Below are 27,000 nucleotides of genomic sequence, written 5' to 3' on the forward strand. Positions count from 1 at the left end.
TCTAATGAATACCTAAAAATTGGCCAAACTAAGTGGTCTATTCTGGCAAAGGCATTGGAGTCCCTAGTCAATAAGCAGGGCCTATCTCCAGGAAAACAATATTTTGAGTGGTATACAATTAGGTTTCAGGTCAGCACTGTCACAGCAACTTTAAAAGGATTTGAATGATGTTGACTGAGCCCTGGACAGGAAGCTGCATCGTGGATCTGTTTTCTTGGACACGTCAAAGGCGTTTGACACGGTCTTGTGTTGGGAATACTGGTCATGCTTTGGGGTGGTTTGTGTGAATTACCTGTCAAATCGAACGTAGTGTGTTAAGGCAGGTGGGTGCCTCGAGGATACATTTTAGGCCCCGTTGATTATTATCTAGACCAACAACATAGGGAGACGAGTGAGACAGCTGATGTACATTTTTATGTGGATGATACTGTTCTCCATTCAAGTGGCAGCAGTTTGATTTTGTCCTATGAAAAAGCTCAGGCAGCATTTTAATGTCATTCGACAGAATCTGTATGATTTGAAGCCGGTTCAGAATTCCTCTAAAAACAAAATGCATGGTCTTTTCCAATATTAAAACACTCTGAAAACCATGTAATCACTACATTGGAAAACGTACAAATATATCTTGTAGTTTGGGTGGATGACAAGTTGAGCTTCACTCCCCGTGTAGAGAACCTTATCAAGAAACGCAAGCCTGCGATTTGGGTTTTATTACCGGCACAAAGCTCGTTCTTTCTTTGCCGCCAGAAAATAGTTCATTCATTGTACTCATCTCTATTGGACTATAGTGATACTACCTACAGTATGTGCAAGCGACAAGCTCTACATTGAAGGTTCTTGTCTCTATATCACGCAGCCCTTCGTTTTGTCACCAATCAGATGTGTAACCGACCACTTATCTCCACAGTGCTGTCAGGTAGCATATCCCTAGCAACACGCAGGCTCAAACACTGGTACAGCGTTATTTATAAAGCCATTGTTAGGAAAACTGGGATTTTATATCAATCTTCTCTTCTCGCTCAAAATGAAAACATATACACGCTCAGATCTCAAGGTCGTTTTATGCTAGGAGTCCTGCAAATTAAAACCGAGCATGGGAAAAAGTCCTTTCGTTTCTCAGCCCCTTGCTCTTGGCCTTCTGTCTCTTCCCGTCATTGTAAATACACATTTGTTCTTAATTGACTCTTTCCTGGTTAAATAACATTTTAAGAATTCATCCTTAGCGTCCAGTTTTTATGTCTCGTCCTGGCCATCTGCCAATATCCTCAGTCTCCAGGGTCACCTGGTTTTCGGCAGCGCTGCCTGTTGTCCCGGGACACCTTGCTGTGTAGCTCTCACTGGGCATACATTGTACATCACGAGCACAGACATACCTCGGTTTGCGGTCGAGCCCTTCAAGCAAGGGGGGGGGGGTCTATCTAGTTATGAAGTCAGATAGTGTATCTATGTACAAATTAATTAAACCAACAGAGGATTTGAAGCCTGCATGTACTTCAACGTGTGGCTGTGAACATTTTCTGTGCGTTTTCCTGTTGTTTATAGAACTGAAATTGCCATAAATTACATATTGTATTGTATAGAGGTATTGGAATAGGGAAAGGATACAACAAGTCACTACAATCTCTTGGAATCATAAAAGAGAACAAGATGACAACAGCGTTGACATGTTGAAGTGGAACGACGCCATCTCTGAGTGGCAGTCGGAGTACGACATCCTTGATGTTGCAAGCCAGACAAAGGACAAGTCAATGCTAGTTCATTGTCTTTGTCAAGGGTTGTATTATATGCAGAGATCGGGGATTTAAAGCATAATCCCAACGGAACATGAGAAACATGTCTCTTCATTTCAAGCCTGGTTGTACTCCAAAAGAAAATATGGAATCTTCGCTCAACTCCATCAACCGCAATACATTTTGACAGGAACCACAAGTTGCACCACAAACAGAAGAAAGGACACAGTATATTTCCAGATGGTGATCTGGTGCATCCCACTTGCGCTTACCGTGCTCCATGCTATATTAACTCGTTCATCAGTACAAGAAGATAACAATGAACTCAAATCCAGATAGCATTCAATCAAATGCACCACAACATAGAGGCCTTATTCCCATCCAGCCTGCATGTTTGGCTGTGTGTGTGTGTGTGTGTGTGTGTGTGTGTGTGTGTGTGTGTGTGTGTGTGTGTGTGTGTGTGTGTGTGTGTGTGTGTGTGTGTGAGTGTGTGTGAGAGTGTGTGTGAGTGTGTGTGTGTGTGTGTGTCAGGCTGGTCTGAGGGCCGCCGATATGGTGGACTCGGTGTGGAGTCAACCTGCTCCTAATTTGTCCGTCTCTGTAAAAAGGTCACCCCTGGTCCTGTGCCAGGAACACGACGACTCATTAACTTCTGGTTGCCATGGAAGTCATGCTTTCACCGTTTCAGAAGGAGTGGAAGACCGTGGGTAGGAGCAGGTGCACGTTGCAATGTGCGACAGTAACACCGCTGTGGCAGTTTCGGTTCTAAATGCAGCTGGGCTTTAGATAGACGTTCTCATTATTCCTGAAGCGGTCATTGATTTGCGAATTGAGGAAAATAGGTGCTGTGTTTGTAAGTCAATCCCTCGACCCATCTCACCGTCCCCTAAACATAGGCTCAAGGCACACACAAATGGCACACATTATTCAACACAGAACATTATGAAAACAATAAGAGAATTCAAAGAATAGAACACTGTTTTTGCTATAGCGATATATGAATTCAGCATAATACATTTGAATGTGCTGTGCTGGGCCTGGCCATTATCGTAAGAAAATGCTGTGACTGAAATGTTTCAAGCCGCATACTTAATGTCTCTCTCTCACACACACACACACACACACACACACACACACACTTCGCCCCTTTCCACCGCCCTCCATCCCCAGCCAATTGACCCAAATGTATTACCCAGAGGGATCCAGGGGTCCTTTATTTTGGGTTCTCTTTTTTCCCTTAATGAGGATCTCGGAGTTGACATGACATGCATGCAGAGTGTAGTATAGTACCGGGCGGGCCCAGACATTGAACAATTGGCTTTCTGTCCTTGATGAGGTGGGGGGGGACTGAACCAACTTAGTTGAGTGTGACAGTAGAGGTCTATTTATTCCATAGCTGGAGGAGTTAGGTAACACATCAGACCACCGTCCAAATGTAGAGTTGTAGATTTGATGGAAGGGTATATACAGTGTTGTGCTGTTTGGGATTGAGTTAATCATTCAGACAGGCCAATGGACAGACAGTGGCCATGCCCGGGTAACTAGGACACAACCATTCTCATGCCTATTGGGCACGTCACCATCCCAGTGCAGGCCTTGTGCTACTTTCTCTAATTCTGAGAGGAGGGAGGGATGGCAGGAGGAACGGGGTGGCGCTAATGAATGCTGCCATAGGCCCCAGTCCACTTTCTACACCTTGATAAGTCTCCTAATGTGCCATTAGCCAAACGACCCAGGGTTTAGGTAGAGCTTAATGAATCAGCGTAAATATTTTGTGCTGCTGCTTTAAGTGGGGCTCCATTTATTCCTTTCCGATCCCCAAAAACGCAGAGGCAGGGACAAGACCCATCTTTCATCTGCTGTGTCTGATTGAAATCCCTCTTGGTTTTGGTTGGCAGTGTGCAATTGTGGCTCAAAACGCATTCCCTAAGCGCACACACACAAACTAGAAGGCACTGTTACCGTCAGTGCTAGTCTTGAACTCATCCATACTACTATGTCAACAACAGTCAGCTTGACAACATTGTTGTTGCCACAGAGGCACTGGCCATGGAGAATTCTAAATGGCTTCACACAGCCGAAAGAGAATGACAACCACAGACTAAACAAAAGCCTGGGTTGTTTTGATTTTGAGTAGGACGAGGTCACCCTAAGACGATATGACTCATTTCAAAGCAACGTTTGAAGAGCCACAATGACGAATTGGCTTGAAAGAAAAAAAGTGATCTGGCTTAATACAGTTTCTTCATTGTGTCGACACAAACACAGTAACACACTGACATTGGTCCACACTGAGTAGCAATGGTCATGAAAATGGATTAACAAAAAAAAAGTAGAAAATAGAGTTCAGATAAATGTAACAGCTGGATAATGGAGTAATATACTCAACTCTTCTAGAATTTTGTTTTTAATCCACCAAATATACTGCATACTATAGCACAAACCATGAGACTGAAAAACAACAGAATCCAGCCATTTTGGAAGAACGTCTGGTATTCAATGGAATGTCAAATTTGTTCTTCTTTGAAAATACATATGCCAAGCTTTTTAATCCACATATGCCCTTGTTATATTTTTTGTTATTGTGTTGCAGAACAAATAACATTCATTAGCATTTAAATACGGGCATAATTTAATACATTTACATTAAATTATTCTATCCAATCAGCTCTTTCTAAGGTACCGCCAAGTGATGAGGGAAAACATCAATAGTTACATATCGAAATATTATTTTTGATGATACATCGTATTGACAATATCGCAATAGTATTTTTGCGCTAGTTGGCTGTACCTGCAACAAAACTCCAGCATTCTTCTTTTAAATAGGGAGCGAATTTGTTTACAGCACTTTTATTTCCATGATTGATCAAAATGTGTTCTTACAATTGCCCCCTTACAATCTCCAGTCAACTTTCACCATGGCTTTTACTCAAACACGTGCGGCATTACTTATTCATGATTGATGTCATCTGGAATATAAAACACGAGGTGGAAATGTTCCGTACCAAATTAGTATAGACCTGTTGTGAACATCGATATACACTGCTCAAAAAAATAAAGGGAACACTAAAATAACACATCCCAGATCTGAATGAATGAAATATTCTTATTAAATACTTTTTTCTTTACATAGTTGAATGTGCTGACAACAAAATCACAAAAATGATCAATGGAAATCAAATGTATCAACCCATGGAGGTCTGGATTTGGAGTCACACTCAAAATGAAAGTGGAAAACCACACTACAGGCTGATCCAACTTTGATGTAATGTCCTTAAAACAAGTCAAAATGAGGCTCAGTAGTGTGTGTGGCCTCCGCGTGCCTGTATGACCTCCCTACAATGCCTGGGAAGCTACTGATGAGGTAGTTGATGGTCTCCTGAGGGATCTCCTCCCAGACCTGGACTAAAGCATCCGCCAACTCCTGGAGAGTCTGTGGTGCAATGTGGCGTTGCTGGATGGAGCGAGACATGATGTCCCAGATGTGCTCAATTGGATTCAGGTCTGGGGAACGAGCGGGCCAGTCCATAGCATCAATGCCTTCCTCTTGCAGGAACTGCTGACACACTCCAGCCACATGAGGTCTAGCATTGTCTTGCATTAGGAGGAACCCAGGGCCAACTGCACCAGCATATGGTCTCACAAGGGGTCTGAGGATCTCATCTCGGTACCTAATGGCAGTCAGGCTACCTCTGGCGAGCACATGGAGGGCTGTGCAGCCCCCAAAAGAAATGCCACCCCACACCATGACTGACCCATCGCCAAACCGGTCATGCTGGAGGATGTTGCAGGCAGCAGAACGTTCTCCACAGCGTCTCTAGACTGTCACATGTGCTCAGTGTGAACCTGCTTTCATCTGTGAAGAGCACAGGGCGCCAGTGGAGAATTTGCCAATCTTGGTGTTCTTTGGCAAATCCAAAAAGTCCTGCACGGTGTTGAGCTGTAAGCACAACCCCCACCTGTGGACGTCGGGCCCTCAATACCACCCTCATGGAGTCTGTTTCTGACCGTTTGAGCAGACACATGCACATTTGTGGCCTGCTGGAGGTCATTTTGCAGGGCTCTGGCAGTGCTCCTCCTGCTCCTCCTTGCACAAAGGCAAAGGTAGCGGTCCTGCTGCTGGGTTGTTGCCCTCCTACGGCCTCCTCCACGTCTCCTGATGTACTGGCCTGTCTCCTGGTAGCCTCTATGCTCTGGACACTACGTTGACAGACACAGCAAACCTTCCTGCCACAGCTCGCATTGATGTGCCATCCTGGATGTGCTGCACTACCTGAGCCACTTGTGTGGGTTGTAGACTCCGTCTCATGCTACCACTAGAGTGAAAGCACCGCCAGCATTCAAAAGTGACCAAAACATCAGCCAGGAAGCATAGGAACTGAGAAGTGGTCTGTGGTTATCACCTGCAGAACCACTCCTTTGTTGGGGGTGTCTTGCTAATTGCTTATAATTTCCACCTGTTGTCTATTCCATTTGCACAACAGCATGTGAAATGTATTGTCAATCAGTGTTGCTTCCTAAGTGGACAGTTTGATTTCAAAGAAGTGTGATTGACTTGGAGTTACATTGTGTTGTTTAAGTGTCCCCTTTATTTTTTTGAGCAGTGTATATATAAACTGCTATAGAATTAAACAATGTATATTTATAGGACAGTAGGGGAAAGACAAACAAATGTAAGATTTGTGGATTTTTTGTGTCGGCTTTCTTTTCTGACTTCCGACTTGATCATAAAAATTTAAATATATCCGACAAAGGGGAAGACTTACAGTAAGTAGACCATTTTTTGTTCTCTTATTCTGTTGTTATCTCATGGCTACAGAGTGGCGCAGTGCATCTCCACCTCATGGGCTGAACCAGACTTGCCAGTTCTTTCTGTGAGATGTTACCCCACTCTTCCACCAAGGCACCTGCAAGTTCCCGGACATTTCTGGGGGGGGAATGGCCCTAGCCCTCACCCGCCGATCCAACAGGTTACAGATGTGCTCAATGGGAGCACATCTTCAGACGGGCCTTATTCTGACATTTCACATTCTTAAAATAAAGTGCTGATCCTAACTGATCTAAGAAAGGGAATTTTTACTAAGATTAAATGTCAGGAATTGTGAAAAACTGAGTTTAAATGTATTTGGCTAAGGTGTATGTAAACTTCCGACGTCAGCTGCACATACAGGCATACTATTAACATGTAGGCTATGGTGTAGAGGTCGACCGATTAATCGGAATGGCCAATTAATTCGGGCCGATTTCACGTTTTCATTACAATCGGAAATCAGTATTTTTGGGCACCGATTTCCGATTATATATATAAAAAAAAATGTATACCTTTTATTTAACTAGGCAGGTCAGTTAAGAACACATTCTTATCTTTAATGACTGCCTAGGAACTGTGGGTTAACTGCCTTGTTCAGGTGCAGAACGACAGATTTTCACCTTGTCAGCTCAGGGTTCCAATCTTGCAACCGCACAGTTAACTAGTCCAACGCTCTAACCATTGCAGTCCACGAGTAGCCTGCCTATTACGCAAATGTAGTAGAAGCCAAGGGAAATTGCTAGTGATCATATTAATGACCAAAGGCTCGTATCTGTGTGTTATCATGTTATAATTAAGTCCGATTTGATAGAGCAGTCTGACTGAGCAGCAGCAGGCCCGTAATCATTCATTCAAACAGCACTTTCGTGCATTTTGCCAGCAGCTCTTCGCAAGCACAGCGCTGTTTATGACTTCAAGCCTATCAGTCTAATGGCTGGTGTAACCAATGTGAAATGGCTAGCTAGTTAGCTGTGTGTGCGCTAATACTGTTTCAAACGTCACTCGCTTTTAGATTTGGAGTAGTTATTCCCCTTGCGCTGCAAGGGCCGTGACTTTTGTGGAGCGATGGGTAACGATGCTTCGAGTGTAGCTGTTGTCGTTGTGTTCCTGGTTCGAGCCCAGGTAGGGGCAAGGAGGTGGACGGAAGCAATACTGTTACACTGGCAATACTATAGTGCCTATAAGAACATCCAATAGTCAAAGGTATATGAAATATATATGGTATAGAGAGAAATAGTCCAATAAATAATATATTAACTACACCCTAAAACGTCTTACCTTGGAATATTGAAGTCTCATGTTAAAAGGAACCACCAACTTTCATATGTTCTGATAGCTTTTTTACATGGCACATATTTTACATGGCACATATTATTTTCTTCTGCAACACTTTGTTTTTGCATTATTTAAACCAAATTGAACATGTCTATTTATTTGAGGCTAAATTGATTTTATTGATGTTTTATATTAAGTTAAAATAAGTGTTAATTCAGTATTGTTGCAATTGTCATTGTTACAAATATATATGTTTTTTTTTGTTTTGTTTTTTAATCGGACGATTAAAATCGGTATCGGCTTTTTGGTCCTCCAATAACCGGTATCAGTATCGGCGTTGAAAAATCATAATCTGTCAACCTCTACTATGGTGTAATGGAATGTTTTGCCTTGTGTAGTAGGTTTTGTGGGTTTTAACACTTATGTACAGTAGGTGACATAACCAGCCATAAAGTAAGGCAACAGGTGTAAATATACTGTATGTGTCATGATAGTGTTATAACATTATTATAACAGCTTTTGTCAGCTGTTATGACATGCATGGTCATGACATAACATGTTGTGGAGCTGGTGTCAAGTAAAGTGTTACCGTTTAATCCCCATCAATATATCAATTTTGATAAACACGTGGGTCAAAACTGTTTGTCCCATGTCTACAATTTCCGACGAAACTCCAATCCTTCTGAGACTGTTCCCCAATAGCAAAGTGCAGGAGAAAAGGTGGTTTGCACAGTTAACCGTATGAACATTGTCAGATTCTGTTTTGAAAGCAAATCGGTGACATGACAATTAGTAGACAAATAGATTATCCACTTCTCAAACACAGCCAAATGACAACTGAACAGAGGTGTAATCTCAAGGGGGCATGACTTGAGCCTTGCACACACATACAGAGAGAGAGAGAGAGACAGAGAGAGAGAGAGACAGAGAGACAGAGAGAGAGAGAGAGAGAGAGAGAGAGAGAGAAGAAGAAAGCATTTGCTGTGCCGTCTTTCCACAGAGGACAAACTGCCACAGTGAATAATGAGATCTTAGAAACAAACAAGAGAAGGCAGCATTTGTGTCTTGGTAAACTGCATCAGGATAGATAAAATCAGTCTTGCCACAACCTTAAAAAACGGAGCGCAGAGCAGCTCGAGGAGACGTCCTCTCCCCCCAAAAAAGCCTCTTGGCAAATATGAATGTCTGAAAAGCTAAGAGGAGACGACGTGTGCGCTGCAACGTGGATATCCTTATTGACAGACGCAGAGAGCAAAGGCCCAGGGTTGAATGTGTCCACAATCTGTTGTCTCTCACGCCTCTCTGTGCTCGACTTCTTATAACGGCTCAAGTCACATCACAATATATTCACAGTCATCAGACAAGAGAAAGTGCTTTATAATGTAATTCCGGTTCAAAATATGATAGATAGATAGAACACAGTTGAAGTCAGAAGTTTACATACACCTTAGCCAATTACATTTAAACTCCGTTTTCGCAATTCCTGACATTTCATCCTAGTAAAAATTCCCTGTCTCAGGTCAGTTAGGATCACCACTTTATTTTAAGAATGTCAAATGTCAGAATAATAGTAGAAATAATGATTTATTTCAGCTTTAATGTATTTCATCACATTCCCAATGGGTCAGAAGTTTACATACACTCAATTAGTATTTGGTAGCATTGCCTTTAAAATTGTGTAACTTGGGTCAAACGTGTCAGGTAGCCTTCCACAAGCAATAAGTTGAGTGTATTTTGGCCCATTCCTCCTGACAGAGCTGGTGTAACTGAGTCAGGTTTGTAGGCCTCCTTGCTTGCACACGCTTTTTCAGTTCTGCCCACAAATTGTCTATAGGATTGAGGTCAGGACTTTGAAAGACCAATTTGCGACCAGGCTCTAACTTCCTGAATGATGTCTTAAGATGTTGCTTCACTATATCCACATAATTTCCCCCCCTCATGATGCCATATATTTTGTGAAGAGCACCAGATCCTCCAGGAGCAAAGCACCCCCACAACATGATGCTGCTACCCCCATGCTTCACGGTTGGGATGGTGTTCTTCGGCTTGCAAGCATCACCCCTTTTCCGCCAAACATAACGATGGTCATTATGGCCAAACAGTTCTATTTTTGTTTCATCAGACTGGAGGACATTTCTCTAAAAAGTACGATCTTTGTCCCCATCTGCAGTTGCAAACTGTCACCTGGCTTTTTTATGGCGGTTTTGGAACAGTGGCTTCTCCCTTGCCGAGAGGCCTTTCAGGTTAAGTCGATATGGGACTTGTTTTACTGTGGATATAGATACTTTTGTAACTGTTTACTCTCATCACCTTCACAAGGTCCTTTGCTGTTGTTCTGGGATTGATTTACACTTTTTGCACCAAAGTACGTTAATCTCTAGGAGACAGAAGGAGTCTCCTTCCTGAGCAGAATGACAGCTGCGTGGTCCCATGGTGTTTATACTTGAACACTATTGTTTGTACAGATGAACGTGGTACCTTCAGGCATTTGGAAATTGCTCCCAAGGATGAACCAGACTTGTGGAGGTCAACGATTTTTTTTCTTGGCTGATTTATTTGGATTTTTCCATGATGTCAAGCAAAGAGGCTCTGAGTTTGAATTTAGGCCTTGAAATACATCCACAGGTACACCTCCAATTGACTCAAATGATGTCAATTAGCCTTTCAGAAACTTCTAAAGCCATGACATTTTCTGGAATTTTCCAAGCTGTTTAAAGGCACAGTCAACTTAGTGTATGTAAACTTCTGAACCACTGGAATTGTGATACAGTGAATTATAAGTGAAATGATCTGTCTGTAAACAATTGTTGGAAAAATTACTATTGTCATGCACAAAGTAGATGTCCAAACCAGCTTACCAAAACTATAGTTCGTTGACAAGAAATTTGTGGAGTGGTTGAAAAACAAGTCTTAATGACTCCAACCTAAGTGTATGTAAACTTCTAAATTTAAAGGTGTATAACTTCACTGTAATGTCAGGAGACGTGCCCGCATTTTCAAATCCTTTCAAAAACACTCCACAAGGATACATTCTATGTACATGTATACAAAATAGGTTCACTTCCTTTCTTTTGGGGGGCCTTTTGTAACCAGAAGTTGTTTTCCATTACATGACTCAATCAGAAAGCCTGCCATAACTGTTAACTCGTTCTTAATGCACATTTAACCCTGTGGGCACAGTCACGATGCTTCTGCCCCGAGTGCCTACTCACCCCTGTTGTGTTGACTTGTGCGTGCCTTGTCGGTCATCACCCACACTGGCTAGCACATAGTATGTTCACACACAGCGCTCAATGCTCTCACACACAGAAGCTCACTCACAGTACTGCACACACTCCACGGACCAGAACATCCAGCGTGTGACTGGCCTTGCTTCCCCTTTGCCTCCAGACTCCGTGTCCTCAACGCCCTCACAGACGTCAGCCGATTCACACTCTCCTAGAGCCCTGGGACGGACGCACGCACGCACACACACAGAGTCTGGAAGAGCCAGTACACCACAGCTACGCTAGGCCACATGTTGACGCTTGGGACAAGAGCTGGATGAGACCGGATCTACAAGGGTAAAAATACATAAAAGCATCATTCAAGATAACATACCATATATGTGTGAAGACCAAATGTACTGAAATATAGAATGGAAATGTAAAACCTAAGCATATTTGGTCCAGCTAACCAGAACCTCCATATTTGAGATGAAAGTGGAGGTCAAATCTAACTCATTCTAACACCAATGTCAACACTAAAGCAGATTGTGGGCATTCTCTCCCATTGCACCAAAAAACCCTGGGCATAAATGGTACAGCAGATTGGCACACCCTTACTGTTTTGCCAGTATTGACACCCGTATTCTTTTCACTTTAAAATGTATTTCAAACAAAAAGCAAATGATTGCCAAGTAAAACAAACCATACACATCTATGCACGATAACTACTATTAACAATTTCCACTGAACATTTGACAGAAACACATTTACTTGAAGAACAGTGCAGATGCAAAGTTGGGTAACAGAATGACAGTTAATGCTGTTTGTGCCATCATTCTGTAAAACTCGTCATACCGGAACCATTTCTGCCTGCTTGAACGGTGAATAGCTCAGATACACATGGAAATATGGAAAACATGAATCTCTGAGCGAGAGACAAAATAAAACAAACCAATATAACATTCAAAATTTGTAGAATATTTCCTTTCAGGGGCCCCTTTCAGGGGCATCCTAACTGGGCTCAGAGACCGAGACGGTTACAACATCATCACCTGCATTCCACAAGTGCCTGGGCAGGCGGGACACCATGCCATTTTACCACAGAGAGAGAGATATATAGGGGGGAGACAGAGAGAGATATATAGGGGGGAGACAGAGAGAGATATATAGGGGGGAGACAGAGAGAGATATATAGGGGGGAGACAGAGAGAGATATATAGGGGGGAGACAGAGAGAGATATATAGGGGGGAGACAGAGAGAGATATATAGGGGGGAGACAGAGAGAGACAGAGGTGCAGAAAAAGTGGGAATAAGAGAGAGAGAGAGAAACAGAGAGCGACATATATATAGTTAGAGAGACAAGGAGAAACAGAGTGAGACAGAGACAAAGAGACAGAGAGTGTGAGTGTGTGAGAGAGACAGACACACACAGCGAGAGAGAGAGAGAGAGAAAAAAAGAGACAAACAGAGGGAGAGAGAAAAAGAGGGAGAGAGACACAGATATAGAGAGAAACAGAGAGAGATTATTGTGTTAATTATCTACTTCACTTGCTTTGGCAATGTTAACATATGTTTCCCATGCCAATAAAGCCCTTAAATTGAATGACACACAGAGGGGGAGAGACAGAGGGGGAGAGGGAGAGAGAGACAGTTTAATCCAAAAGGACATGGCACAGGGTTATTTTCTCATGCGTAACGCAGTTTGGTAAATTTACAGGAATATCAAAACTTCTGACCGTAAAAAAAAAAATGCAGTGACAGTAAAAGCTCTCTTTAACAAAACGACAAAGTCACAGATAAAAGACGTCCTTTGTGTCATCCCGGCAGCCGTACCACGGGACTGACACGTTTACGGCACTTTCTAATTCTCCCAACACAGCACTTCACGGATAATCAAGTGGGAAGACTGACTGAGTGGGCACTGAGTCTCACTGAGCCGCCACCCCCCAATTCATCCTGCTATAACCCTTCCACGTGGCTTGAATGAGCTCCAGCAAGGCCACACTGGGCCATCCCAACAACAACCTAGCAGTTCACCACACAGTAAACGCAACAGCAGAGTAAAAGGTCTTTCAGATGGAATGCAATCTCTATTGGCATACTATTGTCCATTAAAACGGATGCTCGCTCTATTGATAATGTTGTACATACTGAAAGACCTTATGACATACTGCTAAATACAATGCTGCCAAACATGCTCCCCTAGTCTGTGGAAACACATTTGCTGTTGTCTGACATTGATAAAAATGTACTTCTCCTTAACTCTCTCCCTATGTGGCTAGACAGCCTTACGCAGTATTTTGGCTCACATCTACCCACACCCTATTTCAGAATCCAAGTCCGGAAAAAAATGATGAATAGCACATTGTACATCTCATCTCCCCCTTTGCCCAGACTAGTTCTGCGGGGCCCTCTCTGGTGTCGACCGCAGACTGACTTAGCGGCCTAGGTCATAATCATTAGGCACCAAACGGAAGAAAGAACTGACAAACACGGAGGGCTAGAGAAGGAGAGGAAGTGAAAAGTACCTAAGGAAACACAATTGAGCCTGTCGATAGACAGAACACACTCGCTTCAAGTAAGGAACACTCAAAAGAGCAAGGTCTCCGACTTACCATATCAAAAAAGGGAGAGACAAAACACCATGGTGACTGACTTAATAGGGAGGGAGTGTGGGCTCTAAGCGCGGTTACGACTAACGCATTCATTTACCTGATCAAAGCATTCCCCATTTTCTCCAGTGGAATTACATCAGCTTACGATATATACTGCTCACTCTAACGGTCCTCTATCGTAGCCTACCGAGCAAGCCTATTGCCTTTTCCTTTAAACATCGCACACGAATCAAAGCCCAGGCATACGGGCATAATGTTTGAAAGGTTCAGGTTTGTAGTTCTCCTGAAAATGTGTGAAGTGTGTATCCATTGTAAGGGTGTACTACTACTTTAAACTCCACCGCCGTAGTGTAAATGTACACTCCACTACGTATTTATTTGGACACTAAAGCTAGATCTTTTGATTTGGGTTTATAACCCAGTATTTTGGATTTGAGATCCAATGTGTCAAATGAGGTGACAGTACAGAATGTCACCTTTTCTTTTAAGGTATTCTCATACATATCTGTTTTACCGTTTGAAATGAAAGCACTTTATGAATCTTTATGAATCTAGTCCCCCATTTGAAGGTGTAAATATTGTACAAATTCACTTCTGGTGTATTAAAGTAGTCAAAAGTTTTTGGTCGTATATTCCTAGCACAGAATGACTACATCTAGCTTGTGACTGACTACACCTAGCTTGTGACTGACTACACCTAGCTTGTGACTGACTACACCTAGCTTGTGACTGACTACACCTAGCTTGTGACTGACTACACCTAGCTTGTGACTGACTACACCTAGCTTGTGACTGACTACATCTCGCTTGTGAGTCTACAAACTTGTTGGATATATTTGTGGTTTGTTTTGGTTGTGTTTCAGATTATGTTGTGCCCAATAGAAATTAATGGTAAATAATGAAGGGTTATTTTGGAGTAACTTTCATTGTAGATAAGAACAGAATATGTTTAACACTTCTACATTAAATGTGGATCCTACAATGATTATGAATAATCATGAATGAATTGTGAATAGAGATGAGTGAGAAAGATACAAAGGCAAAGATAATACCCCCAAATCATGCTAACCTCCCACCATTACCAATAACAATAATAAGGTTAGCATTTTTTTTGGGGGGGGGGGTATGATAGTTATGCCTCTAACTTTCTCTCCCAGCCGGCCTAAAAGCATTCACAAGATAATGGCCTAAAATTAGGCCCTGCTCAAAAAATGCTAACCTCCTGTTATTGGTAATGGTGAGAGGTTAGCATGAATGTAAGAATGTCTAATTCACCAGCCATGTTGCAGGGTGGTCAGTCAGGGCTCTACAGTGCAAACCTTTCTTTTTTTATTTTTTTAACTGTCTAAAGTCAAGTATAAGCAGTTACATGCAAGTTGTGATTATTTGCAAAATAATTGCTGCAGTAGCAATGTCTTCCATTTTGTTTCATGTTTCATGTCTGGTAATGCATAAAGAAATACACATCCTAACATTATATCCCACCTTGTTCCCACCTTGTGTAGCAACACAACACACAAAAACTCAGTTTTAGACCCTGGTAATGAACATCGGAAGGTAATTAGGCATTTATTAGCTGGTAAATGCTTCCGTTTAAACTGAACGTGTGTCACATTTCTGGAATGCATGCCGTCATGCATTCCAGTATTTCAAGCAAATACTTCTAACATTTGCCACTTGAGGAACAGTGCAGATAAAGTTTGGTGACAGAAAAATCTCAGGCAGTTTTTTAGGTCGACCGCGTTTTCCAAAAACTCCAATTCACATACCGCCCCAACAAACGACGCAATCTCTATTCAACTCCATACAGCCCTCTCCCACCTGGACAAGAGGAACACCTACGTGAGAATGCTGTTCATTGACTATAGCTCAGTGTTCAACTGACTCAATCAGGACCCCTGGGACTGAACACCTACATCTGCAACTAGATCCTGGACCACCCCAGTTGGTGAGAGTAGGAAAACAACCCATTCGCCACACTAACCCTGAACACGGGGGCCACCCATGACTGCATGGCCGCGCACGTCTGTAACACGGGACGGGGCAGCAGGGATGGGGCGGCAGCGTAGCCTAGTGGTTAGAGCGTTGGACTAGTAACCGGAAGGTTGCGAGTTCAAACCCCCGAGCTGACAAGGTACAAATCTGTCGTTCTGCCCCTGAACAGGCAGTTAACCCACTGTTCCCAGGCCGTCATTGAAAATAAGAATGTGTTCTTAACTGACTTGCCTGGTTAAATAAAGGTAAAATAAAAATAAAAAACACCATCATTAAGTTTGCCGACGACACGACGGTGGTTGGCCTGACCACCGATGACGATGAGACAGCCTACAGAGAAGAGGTCAGTGACCTGGCAGTGTGGTGCTAACCTCTCCCTCAATGTCAGCAAGACAAAGGAGCTGATCGTGGACTACAGGAAACAGAGGGCTGAGCACGCCTCCATCCACGCCGACGGGCCTGTAGTGGATCGGGACGAGAGCCTCAAGTTCTCCGGTGTCCACATCACTAAGGAATTATCATGGTACTCACACACACCAGAGTCGTGAAGAAGGCATGACAACGCCTCTTCCCCCACAGGTGGCAGAAAACAATATTGCTATTGGCCCTCAGGTCCTAAAAAAGGTCTACAGCTGCACCATTGAGAGCATCTTGACGTGCTGCATCACCGCCTGGTATGGCAACAGCTTGGCATCCGACCGCAAGGCGCTACAGAGGGTAGTGCGTACAGCCCAGTACATCACTGAGGCCGAGCTCCCTGCCATCCAGGACCTCTATACCAGGCGGTGTCCGAGGAAGGCCCTAAATACTATTAGACTCCAGCCACCAAAGTCATAGACTGTTCTCTCTGCTACCGTACGGCAAGCGGTAACAATGGAGCAAGTCTGGAACCAACAGGACTCTGAACAGCTTCTATGCCCAAGCCACAAGACTACTAAACAGTTAGTGAAATATTTGTTACATTTACAGAAGGCAAATAATTTCTGCAAAACTAAATATAAAATGTTGATATTAGAGCGCTAAGAACCCTGGCGTGATCCTGGACAACACCCTGTCGTTCTCAACTAACATCAAGGCGGTGGCCCGTTCCTGTAGGCTCATGCTCTACAACATCCGCAGAGTACGACCCTGCCTCACACAGGAAGCGGCACAGGTCCTAATCCAGGCACTTGTCATCTCCCGTCTGGATTACTGCAACTCGCTGTTGGCTGGGCTCCCTGCCTGTGCCATTAAACCCCTACAACTCATCCAGAACGCCGCAGCCCGTCTGGTGTTCAACCTTCCCAAGTTCTCTCACGTCACCCCGCTCCTCCGCTCTCTCCACTGGCTTCCAGTTGAAGCTCGCATCCGCTACAAGACCATGGTGCTTGCCTACGGAGCTGTGAGGGGAACGGCACCCCAGTACCTCCAGGCTCTGATCAGGCCCTACACTCAAACAAGGGCACTGCGTTCATCCACCTCTGGCCTGCTCGCCTCCCTACCACTGAGGAAGTACAGTTCCCGCTCAGCCCAGTCAAAACTGTTCGCTGCTCTGGCCCCCCAATGGTGGAACAAACTCCCTCACGACGCCAGGACAGCGGAGTCAATCACCACCTTCCGGAGACACCTGAAACCCCACCTCTTCAAGGAATACCTAGGATAGGATAAAGTAATCCTTCTCACCCCCCCCCTTAAATGATTTAGATGCACTATTGTAAAGTGGCTGTTCCACTGGATGTCAGAAGGTGAATTCACCAATTTGTAAGTCGCTCTGGATAAGAGCGTCTGCTAAATGACTTAAATGTAAATGTAAAATTAGTTGGCAGGGGGCTTTACTTAAACATGACTGATTGCGTTTTGATTTCTTACACCTTTTTAGACGTTTTCTAGTAGATGTTTTTTTTATTCAAAATGTTTAGGATGACAATTGGTTGAAAAACAGATCTACGCCTTAATTTCACCAACAGATAGTGGCAAATGAAAGCTAAGAGTCTATCTGTGATATGTTCCTTTAAACTTCATGTTGGTGCTCATGGGTCCTTTCACATGGAAATTTACGTCATCATTCACAAGTCTTCTAAAAACGACAGCTGTTCACGTTACACGCCAAGCCAAGGTCAACGGCCATGAAATGCTTGGACGAACATTGCGAAATGCCCATGTGCTTTACTACTGAAAAGGAGGCTTGTGCTGAAGCCAACATAACACACACCCCCACACCCAGGTACACATGCAGTGCCTGATTAAATAAAAAGGAAAACACAAGGCTGCAGTCAGTCAGCATCATTTACCTGGGCTTTCTGCTGGTAGAGGTGGATGCTTGAGGCAGGACTCACAGTTCTGAGGGATTGGGGAGTGCAATGTTGACTGTGTTCCCAAGAGTCTGGCAGGTACAGTGGGTTCTCAGCCTGCCTCTCATAACCAGCATATCGCATCCATTGAAAAACACATCCATCTTCCTCTCATGCAAATCCAGGTCCCCCCCCCACCCCCCCCGAGAGTGGCTTGTCACTCAGTGAATGCATTTCAATACAACCATTCTTCTCAGAACAATCATTTTTCTTAATAAGAAAAACCTTTGGCCTTGGAGTTGGATGTGTTTTGTTCCCTAATGGGAATGCCTGCCTCATTCGACTAGGAATAAGAAAAAATGGAAACTCCATCACCTTACACGCCTGTCTGCGAGGCTGTATTTACTTAGCCTTTGAAGTGTTTGATACAACACAGAATCATTTAAGGGAAACATAATCAATTGTAGAGCATTGGGCCAGATAAGAGCAGTGACGGTGAGAGAGAAATGGGCATGCATGTACAGTATAACAATGTGTTCTCAGCCTCGACTGTGACTGTGCAGACATGCTCTGTGTTCAGTAGCAGGATGTCATGTCTAGGCCTAATCTTGACCACTGAGGTTATCTACCCGATTTAAAGATGCACTATGCATAAATCACACCACAATTTCCCCGGTTGCTAAAATTCTAATAGTTCGCCTAATTTCAGTTTATGTGACAAAACAAGCAGTCATTGCGTACCATTGTACCATCTAAACTAAAACACTGTAAAATATATTTTCCATAAACAAAAATAATGTATATTCAGCTGCTTGAAGCTGGTGTACAAAACCGAAAGAAAAAGATGCAAAAATGTAACTTCTAAGCAGGAAGCATAGAAATGACACACAAAACAGATCTACCTCTTCTTAGACTTGCTTTCAACAGGAATGAAAGATCTATAACTCATATTTCTATGTGAATTTGGTCAGGTAGTCCAAAAAGTTAGATATTGTACATTTAAATGGAAATGCCATGGCAAGGCACAATATGACATTTTGGTGCCCACAAAGAGCAGTCAACCAGTCTAAACAACACAGGTTGAGATTAATATTGAAATGAACCTCTGCGGTGTTACTGTGTCATCAATGATATTTTGTGTTTCAATATGTTTACCTTAAAGATTATCACGGATTAACTTTATCTAGAATCTTTGATATTCATTTTTATAGTATCACTATATAGCATTTAATGTTACCTTATTCTAGGTGATGACACTCACAAGAACAATAACCCAGGGGGATATTAGACTCAAAAAAATGTTTTAAGGTGGGGCGTAAGTACGATCAACTAGCTGTGCATCATATTCAACAAAAACTAGCAGCCTATCGGATATCAGCACTGTATCGGTCTCATGGTTGCTGAGGAGCGCTGTGCTTGGATAATGATAATGTAGCTGCAGTGTCAACAACAGAGAGCAGCAGCTCATAAAATCATAACAGTTGTCACCACCTGAGTGGATCAACAAATAGTCTTGGCTAAATTAATTGGAGAGCTCGGAGTATAGACAATACAAGCAAATGCCAAATGCAAAAGAGCTTCCTAAACAACAGGTCATTGCAGAACAAAAGCCAATCCTAATGTTGGCACCCTCTCAGTTCATTTTCAATAGGCCTAATTTTATAACAAAAAGGCCTACAATAGGCTGCAACACTATTTTACAGCACAAAGAGTATCCCACTGGGCACAGATGTCAAATCAACGACTAGTTTTGTTGTCAACTAGTGTGAATTCAACAACAACAAAAATGTACCATGTCATTGAAGTTGTTGATGACTTTTTGTAAATCCAATCAGTTTTCCACGTTGATTCAACGTCATCAATTAAATGACCTGGAAACAACGTTGATTCAAGCAGTTTTTGCCCAGTGGGATGCTACTGTAATCTACCTGTACAGTGTAAAAGGTGAGGGATATTTCAGCTGGAATTGCGATGACAATGTAAGCCTATATTTGCTAAGCAAATTCGTTCAAAATTGTCCTTCGGGTTATTACAAGATGTTACAAAAACAGTGTAGCCTCGCCTGTACGAGAAAAACCGCGCAGGCAGAACTGTCGTGTGAGCATTACATCTCCGTGCACATGTTGGAAATAAAACAATATTACCTGGCCTTTTGTGACAGCGCAGTCTTCTTGGTTAGGAAATTACTTCAGGGGCTATGAAAGCAGAACTTCAATGGTTATCTCCTGGAAAGATGTCGCTGGCTTGAAAGGCAGGTTACAGAGTATCGTTTTCGGTGGTGACTGACATTCTAAATAAATCCATGAATGTATCTAAGATTCGACCGTGTATCACCTGGAAAGAAACGAATATGATATCCAATGCAACCAACGAGTACCGTTATGTGGGTAACGAAAGCGGCACCACAGCTGACAAGCTCAATCGACTGACAGCTACAGTATAGTAGCTGCATGGGGCAAATACTGAGGACTCACTTGCAACGTCCAGTACGTCCTCTTTACCCGCCTCGAAACCGTTTGCTCACATAACACAAACCGAGCCTATCTCTGCACATAATATTGTGAATGTCACAAGGTGATGTGCCTACCTTGAAAATGCCCTGCAGCACTACACAAATCGTTACCAAATCCATAAACCCCGCCCAATTCTACAATTTATATTCTAAAAAATGTGATTTTGAACCTAACCATAACCACACTGCTAACCTCATACCTATCACTAAACTGTATTAAATTATGGCCAAAAAGCTAATTGTTGTCTTCGTGATTTTCGCGGCCGACGCACTAGAATGACTGTAAATGTCTGTGAATGTGTGAACGTGACGGTTCTGTTGACTTCTTCTTCTTCTTCGTGTGTCTTTCCGGCAGACTAGACGCTGTGTTGCGTATTGCTTGCAGCCTTTCACAGATCGTGCGCATTGCACGTTTCGGAAACAACACATATGGAATCATATAGTAACCAAAAAAGTGATAAACAAATCAAAATATATTTTATTTTTGAGATTCTTCAATGTAGCCACCCTTTTCCTTGATGACCCCTTTGTACACTCTTGGCATTCTCTCAACCAGCTTTCCCTGGAATGCTTGTTCAACAGTCTTGGTGGCCTACAAACCTGACTCAGTTACACCAGCTCTGTCAGGAGGAATGGGCCAAAATTCACCCAACTTATTGTGGGACACTTGTCGAAGGCTACCCGAAATGTTTGACCCAAGGTAAAAAAAAATGTAAAGGCAATGCTACCAAATACTAATTGAGTGTATGTAAACTTCTGATCCATTGGGAATGTGATGAAATACATTAAAGCTGAAATAAATCATTCTCTCTACTATTATTCTGACATTTCACATTCTTAAAATAAAGTGATGTTCCTAACTGACCTAAAACAAGGAATTTTTACTGGGATTAAATGTAAGGAATTGTGACAAAACGATGTTGAAATGTATTTGGCTAAGGTGTATGTAAACTTCCCACTTCAACTGTATAGAATGACATTTCAATAGAAAACAGGTCAAACAAAATGCCGATAGTTTGCAGTCTTTCCAGCTTCAGTTTGAAGCTATTGTGTTAGCTGTATTAATGGCTAGCTTCTCTGAAAAACAGTGAGCAGAATTTCTATGCCAGGCAAAAAAGATGTGCATCGTTAGCGCATTGTTATGGATGAATCCAAATAAATGTCACTAGAAAACAGCTTAACCAAATGCAAATGCGGCAGCTTTGATGTTATTTTGGCTGCACTGTTTCACGTAACTGTAAGTTGGCTAGCTAGCAAGGAGGGGATACGAACGTTCCCAGCCAATTTGGCAATGGAACATTTAGAACGAACAACTGGGTCGCGGTCATACAAACTGTGTAGAACAAAAAAGACTAAATGACTGGGTTGCGTCTCGACGGAACGAACGACCAGCCGGCTTGGGTAGCAACCTTAGATTTGTGTCGGGACTATATCTCGTGAAAGGATGAAATAGTATGAATAAATTATTTTTTATGAAAATAATGTCAATCATCATTTAAACATGTTGGAAATCCATTGTATAAATGTGATAATGCACTTGAAGCTGGTGTTTGGAGGAAGTATTGGCACGGTTTGCCAGCCCTCAGTTTTGTCTCGGGCCTAACATAACCCGTACCAATATATCCTGCAAACACCGGCTTCTAGGGCAATATCACTTAAATAAACTGGTTATCAACGCAATTAAAACAGTAAACAAGTAATTTTGCATCATACCCGTGGTATATTGTCTGATATACCACAGCTTTCAGCCAACCAGCATCCAGGACCCAAACACCCTGGTTAATCAATAGCTACTGTGTTTAACTTTTTTTAAATGACGAATGGCATTTTGCTTTCAGTGTCGATGGCACATTATGAATACGTAGGATTACCCAACTGAGTACATTTCACTATCAAATGTTCACTCATCAACAGCCTGGTTGGAGATTAAATCATTTTATTTTGCAATTTCTGAATTACAGTTCATATTGATTGGCCTATTATAAAATTGAACCAGTGACTGTGTCAAATTCCATTCTGGTCAGGCGATTTATTTCAGAATTGTAGGCCTATTTTTATTTTGTTTTGCTATATTATGGACCAATATCAATAAATGGAAAAACATGTGTTTATTGTAGGAGAGCACTAACATTGATCAGCATAGCACTAGTAAGGAAGGAAATATCTAATGTTGTAGAACAGAAAGAAGAATATGAAGAAAGGAAAACAAGGAAAGAAAATGAAGCTTTACTTGATGCAAGTATTCAGCTTCAGTAGCAACAGAGGTAAGCCTATAGGTCTGCTTAATATAATAGGTTTTTATCAAGGGACTAACTATTGTCCCATTAAGAATCTCCAGATCTGATGAGACAAAAATCAATAAATGATTGCAACATACTGTAGTAAACAGAGACATCATGTCAGTCCCAAAGGAACCCATCCTCATAGTGATCCAGTGAGCAATATTATCAGGGGTGTGGATTTAAGTTTTCCCAATAGACATTTACTGCACATTTAGGCTACAGTAGAACTACAACACACTGGGGCAGCAGGTAGCCTAGTGGTTAGAGCATTGGGCCAGTAACCGAAAGGTTTGCTAGATTGAATCCCCGAGCTGACAAGGTAAAATTCTGTAATTCTGAACAAGGCATTTAACCCACTGTTTCTAGGCCGTCATTGTAAATAAGAATTTGTTCTTAACTGACTTGCCTAGTTAAATAAAGGTAAAACCCTCCAAAAATAACATTTACAGCAAACTGAAATGCATGGAGAATAATAGCATGTAACTTTAAGCTACAGTAGTTGCCTCTTAAAAAAAACCTGATCCAGATACTGAATAAATGTGCTTCCTGTAAATTGATTGTGATTAACAAACATCATTCTGTATCATCCAATGTCATATTTTTGTATTTATTTGAGATACATTACAAACACAGAGAGATGTAACACACTGCAATTCATACATTTCTTACACTTCAATCAAAGTGCTAAATTCCAAATGCTACATGAAAGTGCAAATAAGCCTCTTGGTTGGTGAATAGAAAATATAAACAAATTTTGATAACAAGGTATATAAGAAAATTCAAACAAAACGGGGCACACAAAAAGTTATTATCTTGTGGGATAGTGAGTGATTAAATAGTTGTCCCTGTAGAGTAGCTGTGTTGTGTAATTTTACTACTAATTAAAGGTACAGTACACAAACGCCTCAAGGTATAGCAGTAAAAGATTCCAACATAACTTTTAGAATATCATAAATATTTAAGTGTAAAGTGCAGTTATACAGGTGGAAACAATTTCTTATAAAAAAACATACCGAAAATACATACAGAAGTGTAGCAATAACTGATTATAATGTGTGGATCACCAATCGAGCCGCATGTCAGCTTTGCTCCACACATATTTCCCTCCTCTCTTTAGGAACATCTTCTCGTCAAAGCCACTGAACTGAATGGCCTCTTCCACGCCAACATCAAGGATGGACTTGGATGGATCTTTCCTCCCCTCTCGGCAATCCAGGAAACGCATCTAAAAAAGCATTTAAAAAGAAAAAATCTCATTCGTAAGCATTTAGAACATGAAGAATCATTTATAAAGAATTGTATAAGCATTTATAAAGGCTTAATCGTGAAAGCTGTTATAAAGGGTTAACAACTGGTCATAGAAGAGCCTTTTGACAGTCTAGTTCATTATCGAAATATCAATGCTATGAAACCTCATACCTAATACTAATAAATATAAAATATCGACAAAACAGCATCTCATGTCATCCTTCTCAAAGCCTGTAATTCCCCTCTGATCAAGATTGAAGGCACACATTACTCTGGGACTTACTATGTGAAGGTACATGTCTATAAATCTCAATCGGTGAGAAGCATTTAGACAGCTGTTCAATAGTTCTGATGGACGAGGACTGTCTCCTTTAAAGGGCATGCTAAGACTTGGAATGTAGAGTGAGTATCATGTAAAATAACAGATTGAAAAAAAAGGACTTACATATTCATCCAGAATGAGGTAGGAATCTCTCATCTGACAAGAGAAGACAACAAGGAAACATGTTAATGTCAAAACTATGTTGTATTACAATATTGTCCACAGAGGGTTCTACATGCAACCCAAAATATTGTTCTACCTTGAACCAAAAATGGTTCTCCTATAGGGACAGCAGAAGAACCCTTTTGGAACCCTTTTTTCTAATAGTGTACTTTAAACCTTAGTAGCATTTGGAAACAACTTAAATAGAGTAGTAGTTGTTGAATCATCATAATATATATAATGGACAATAAAAAAATATAATATTGTGTTCTCTTCGTCTTAAGTCCAGTCCCATACCTTCTGATTGGACTCTGGTACCAGGCAGCTAATGCTGCTGTGCCTTTCCAGGAAGTCCTGAAACTGCTGATCACTGATGAGAAATCTTTCTGCCTCCCTCAGACTGTTCTCCCCAGCGTTCTCGCCATCGATCAGCAGACACTGGAACACCTATACAGCACACACAGGGAAGTTAAGGCCATACAACTCATTTGTTACATCTATGGTATGAGAAGACACCTCTTTTCACAGATACAGCATTACTGGTATGTAATGTTAATGCATTGGAACACCCTAACCTTCCAGCGTACAGGGTTGAGTTTGGTGATGTTTTCTCTCATGTCTTCATCCACATTGAAGGTGTTGATCACAGAGTTGATTTTGAACGCCACCTTGTACTTCCGGCACCAGTCACGGACCTTGAAAAGGTTGTCCAGGTGGCTCTTCCTGCCCTGGGCTCTGCCAATAGTCTGGTTGGTGTCCTCGTCAAAGCTGTCACAGGAAATGGCCAGAATGTCCAGGTATTCGCCTGTGAGGAAAAGGAGAGTTTTGGACATCATCTCAAACAATTGTATTTTGAAACACCAATGTATTGTAAATGTATAAATATCCACACATTCATGTGACAGTTTAGATTTATTGAGATAAAATATCAACAAGTCTTTTTTTAAACACTTTGATGATCAAAGTATGCCTTTTATGATGAGTCCTACATTTTGTAAGGAGTCAACTGTGAAGCTTTTCAAATAAAACGTGTGAAATGCTTCTCTGAGTTTACATTTTGTGACCTTATATCAAAAACTAACCCGGTGCTGACATCTCGTGTCAATCAAATGACCTTTTTTTCCCCCTGACCGCATGAGAATAATGAGGATTGTTTGTTTATGATGGGTGCCTTTACGATGTTGGTTGGCCTACCATATTTTATTTGAACACAGAAATGAAAATGAAACCCATCTTACCATATGTTTGGAACCACTTTTCTCTGATCATGCTGCCATTGCTGACAATACTGACACTTGGGAGCTGGAGGTCGTGTTTGCAGTATTGGACTAATTTCCCCAAGAAATCACCTCTGTCGTGTATGAAAGGTTCTCCGCCAGAAAAGTTTATTTTTTCCAGTCCTGCAAAAAATTATGAAATTCTGAATTGTAAACACTGAATATAACATTAAATGACATAGCAATAGGCTATAATAAAACTGTCATAACATATCATGTGAATTTAAATATGGATTTGAAATAGCATAAATATCATATTTGGACAAACTTACCTGATTCCTTCAGAAGCTGTAAACCTCTCTTTGCTTCCTCAATAGGTAGGACAAAAGACGTTTTTGCAGTGTGGAAACAAAAACCGCACTTATAATTGCACTGTCGGGTAAAATGATAATTAACACTGCTTGGAGTTGCCGCAGCTTGAGAAATAACATTGTTCACCACCTTGATTGGAGCTGGATTGACTTTTTCTGTAGAAGAGAACTGTGATGCGCCGTGCACCTGCTGTCCTCGCACACCGATCCAGGCCAGGACAGTTGCAAAGATGCGCTGGAGGAAACGTATGCAGAGCTGTAGGAACATCTTCACAAACACGATTTGGGTAAAGAACAATATTACTAGTCTTCACCTGGCCTGTCCAGTTGAAACGTCTGATGCAGGGCTCACTTGACTCTATGTATATGTATACCGCGATACACAACGCGTCGCCTGGCGTTGTAACGTAACATACGTGTCATCAAAACATCATCTGGGTTTCTATTTGCTAATAAGGAAACCGAAATGTCCACATTTGAAATAGCCTCCCACGGGTCGAAAACAGGTTGAATCAACGTTGTTTCAACCCCCCAAAATGTAACGTGATTATGTTGAATCCACCTGGATAACTGATAGGATTTGTAAAACGTTTTTTTGTTGTTGTCGATTTCACATTTAATTCACGTTTGTTGACAACTCAACCAAATGTAGGCTAAACCAAACTAAACATTGAACTGACATCTGTGCCCAATGGCTACCAACTGTATGAGTCGTGGTGCAATTAGGCATAATGGCCATCACTGCAGTGCTCTAAAAACGTAAAAATAAATGTATGCCTTGATTCAAATTCAGTCCTATTACACGCCTACATGCTTAAGCGCTTTGAATAGGCCTTCATACCCTAATAGTGCCCTGCAAATTAGCTGAAATTCGTCACTTATTCATCCCGCGATGATTGTGTTTTCAGCCACAGGTAGCTTGTGGGTGCTTTATATGCGCTACAGTCAATTATGATTGCAAGTCTACTTATATTAACTATATAA

General features: G+C 41.9%; 2 protein-coding genes across 4 annotated transcripts in view; both read right to left on the minus strand.

Moving 5' to 3' along the window:
• Positions 1-20,746, minus strand: part of rnf144aa (ring finger protein 144aa) — a 74,283-nt gene extending 53,537 nt beyond the window's left edge. For 2 of the 3 annotated variants that reach the window (XM_064954122.1, XM_064954121.1), the window contains exon 1: positions 20,047-20,746. The gene's annotated coding sequence lies outside the window, so the exon portion shown is untranslated. The remainder of the gene's footprint in view (positions 1-20,046) is intronic. The other variant, XM_064954120.1, reaches the window with a different exon arrangement.
• A 2,536-nt stretch (positions 20,747-23,282) lies between these two features.
• On the minus strand, positions 23,283-26,404 carry LOC135526061 (S-adenosylmethionine-dependent nucleotide dehydratase RSAD2). Its single transcript, XM_064954123.1, has 6 exons — positions 25,978-26,404; positions 25,667-25,828; positions 25,004-25,233; positions 24,726-24,875; positions 24,390-24,422; positions 23,283-23,921 (listed from the first exon to the last, which is right to left on the minus strand). Exons 1-6 carry the CDS (start codon positions 26,282-26,284, stop codon positions 23,757-23,759), a joined length of 1,047 nt encoding a protein of 348 aa, XP_064810195.1. The 5' UTR covers positions 26,285-26,404; the 3' UTR covers positions 23,283-23,756.
• Positions 26,405-27,000: the final 596 nt, after the last annotated feature.

This window comes from Oncorhynchus masou, chromosome 32 (assembly GCF_036934945.1).
Source record: "Oncorhynchus masou masou isolate Uvic2021 chromosome 32, UVic_Omas_1.1, whole genome shotgun sequence".
In the NCBI taxonomy this organism is placed as follows: domain Eukaryota; kingdom Metazoa; phylum Chordata; class Actinopteri; order Salmoniformes; family Salmonidae; genus Oncorhynchus; species Oncorhynchus masou.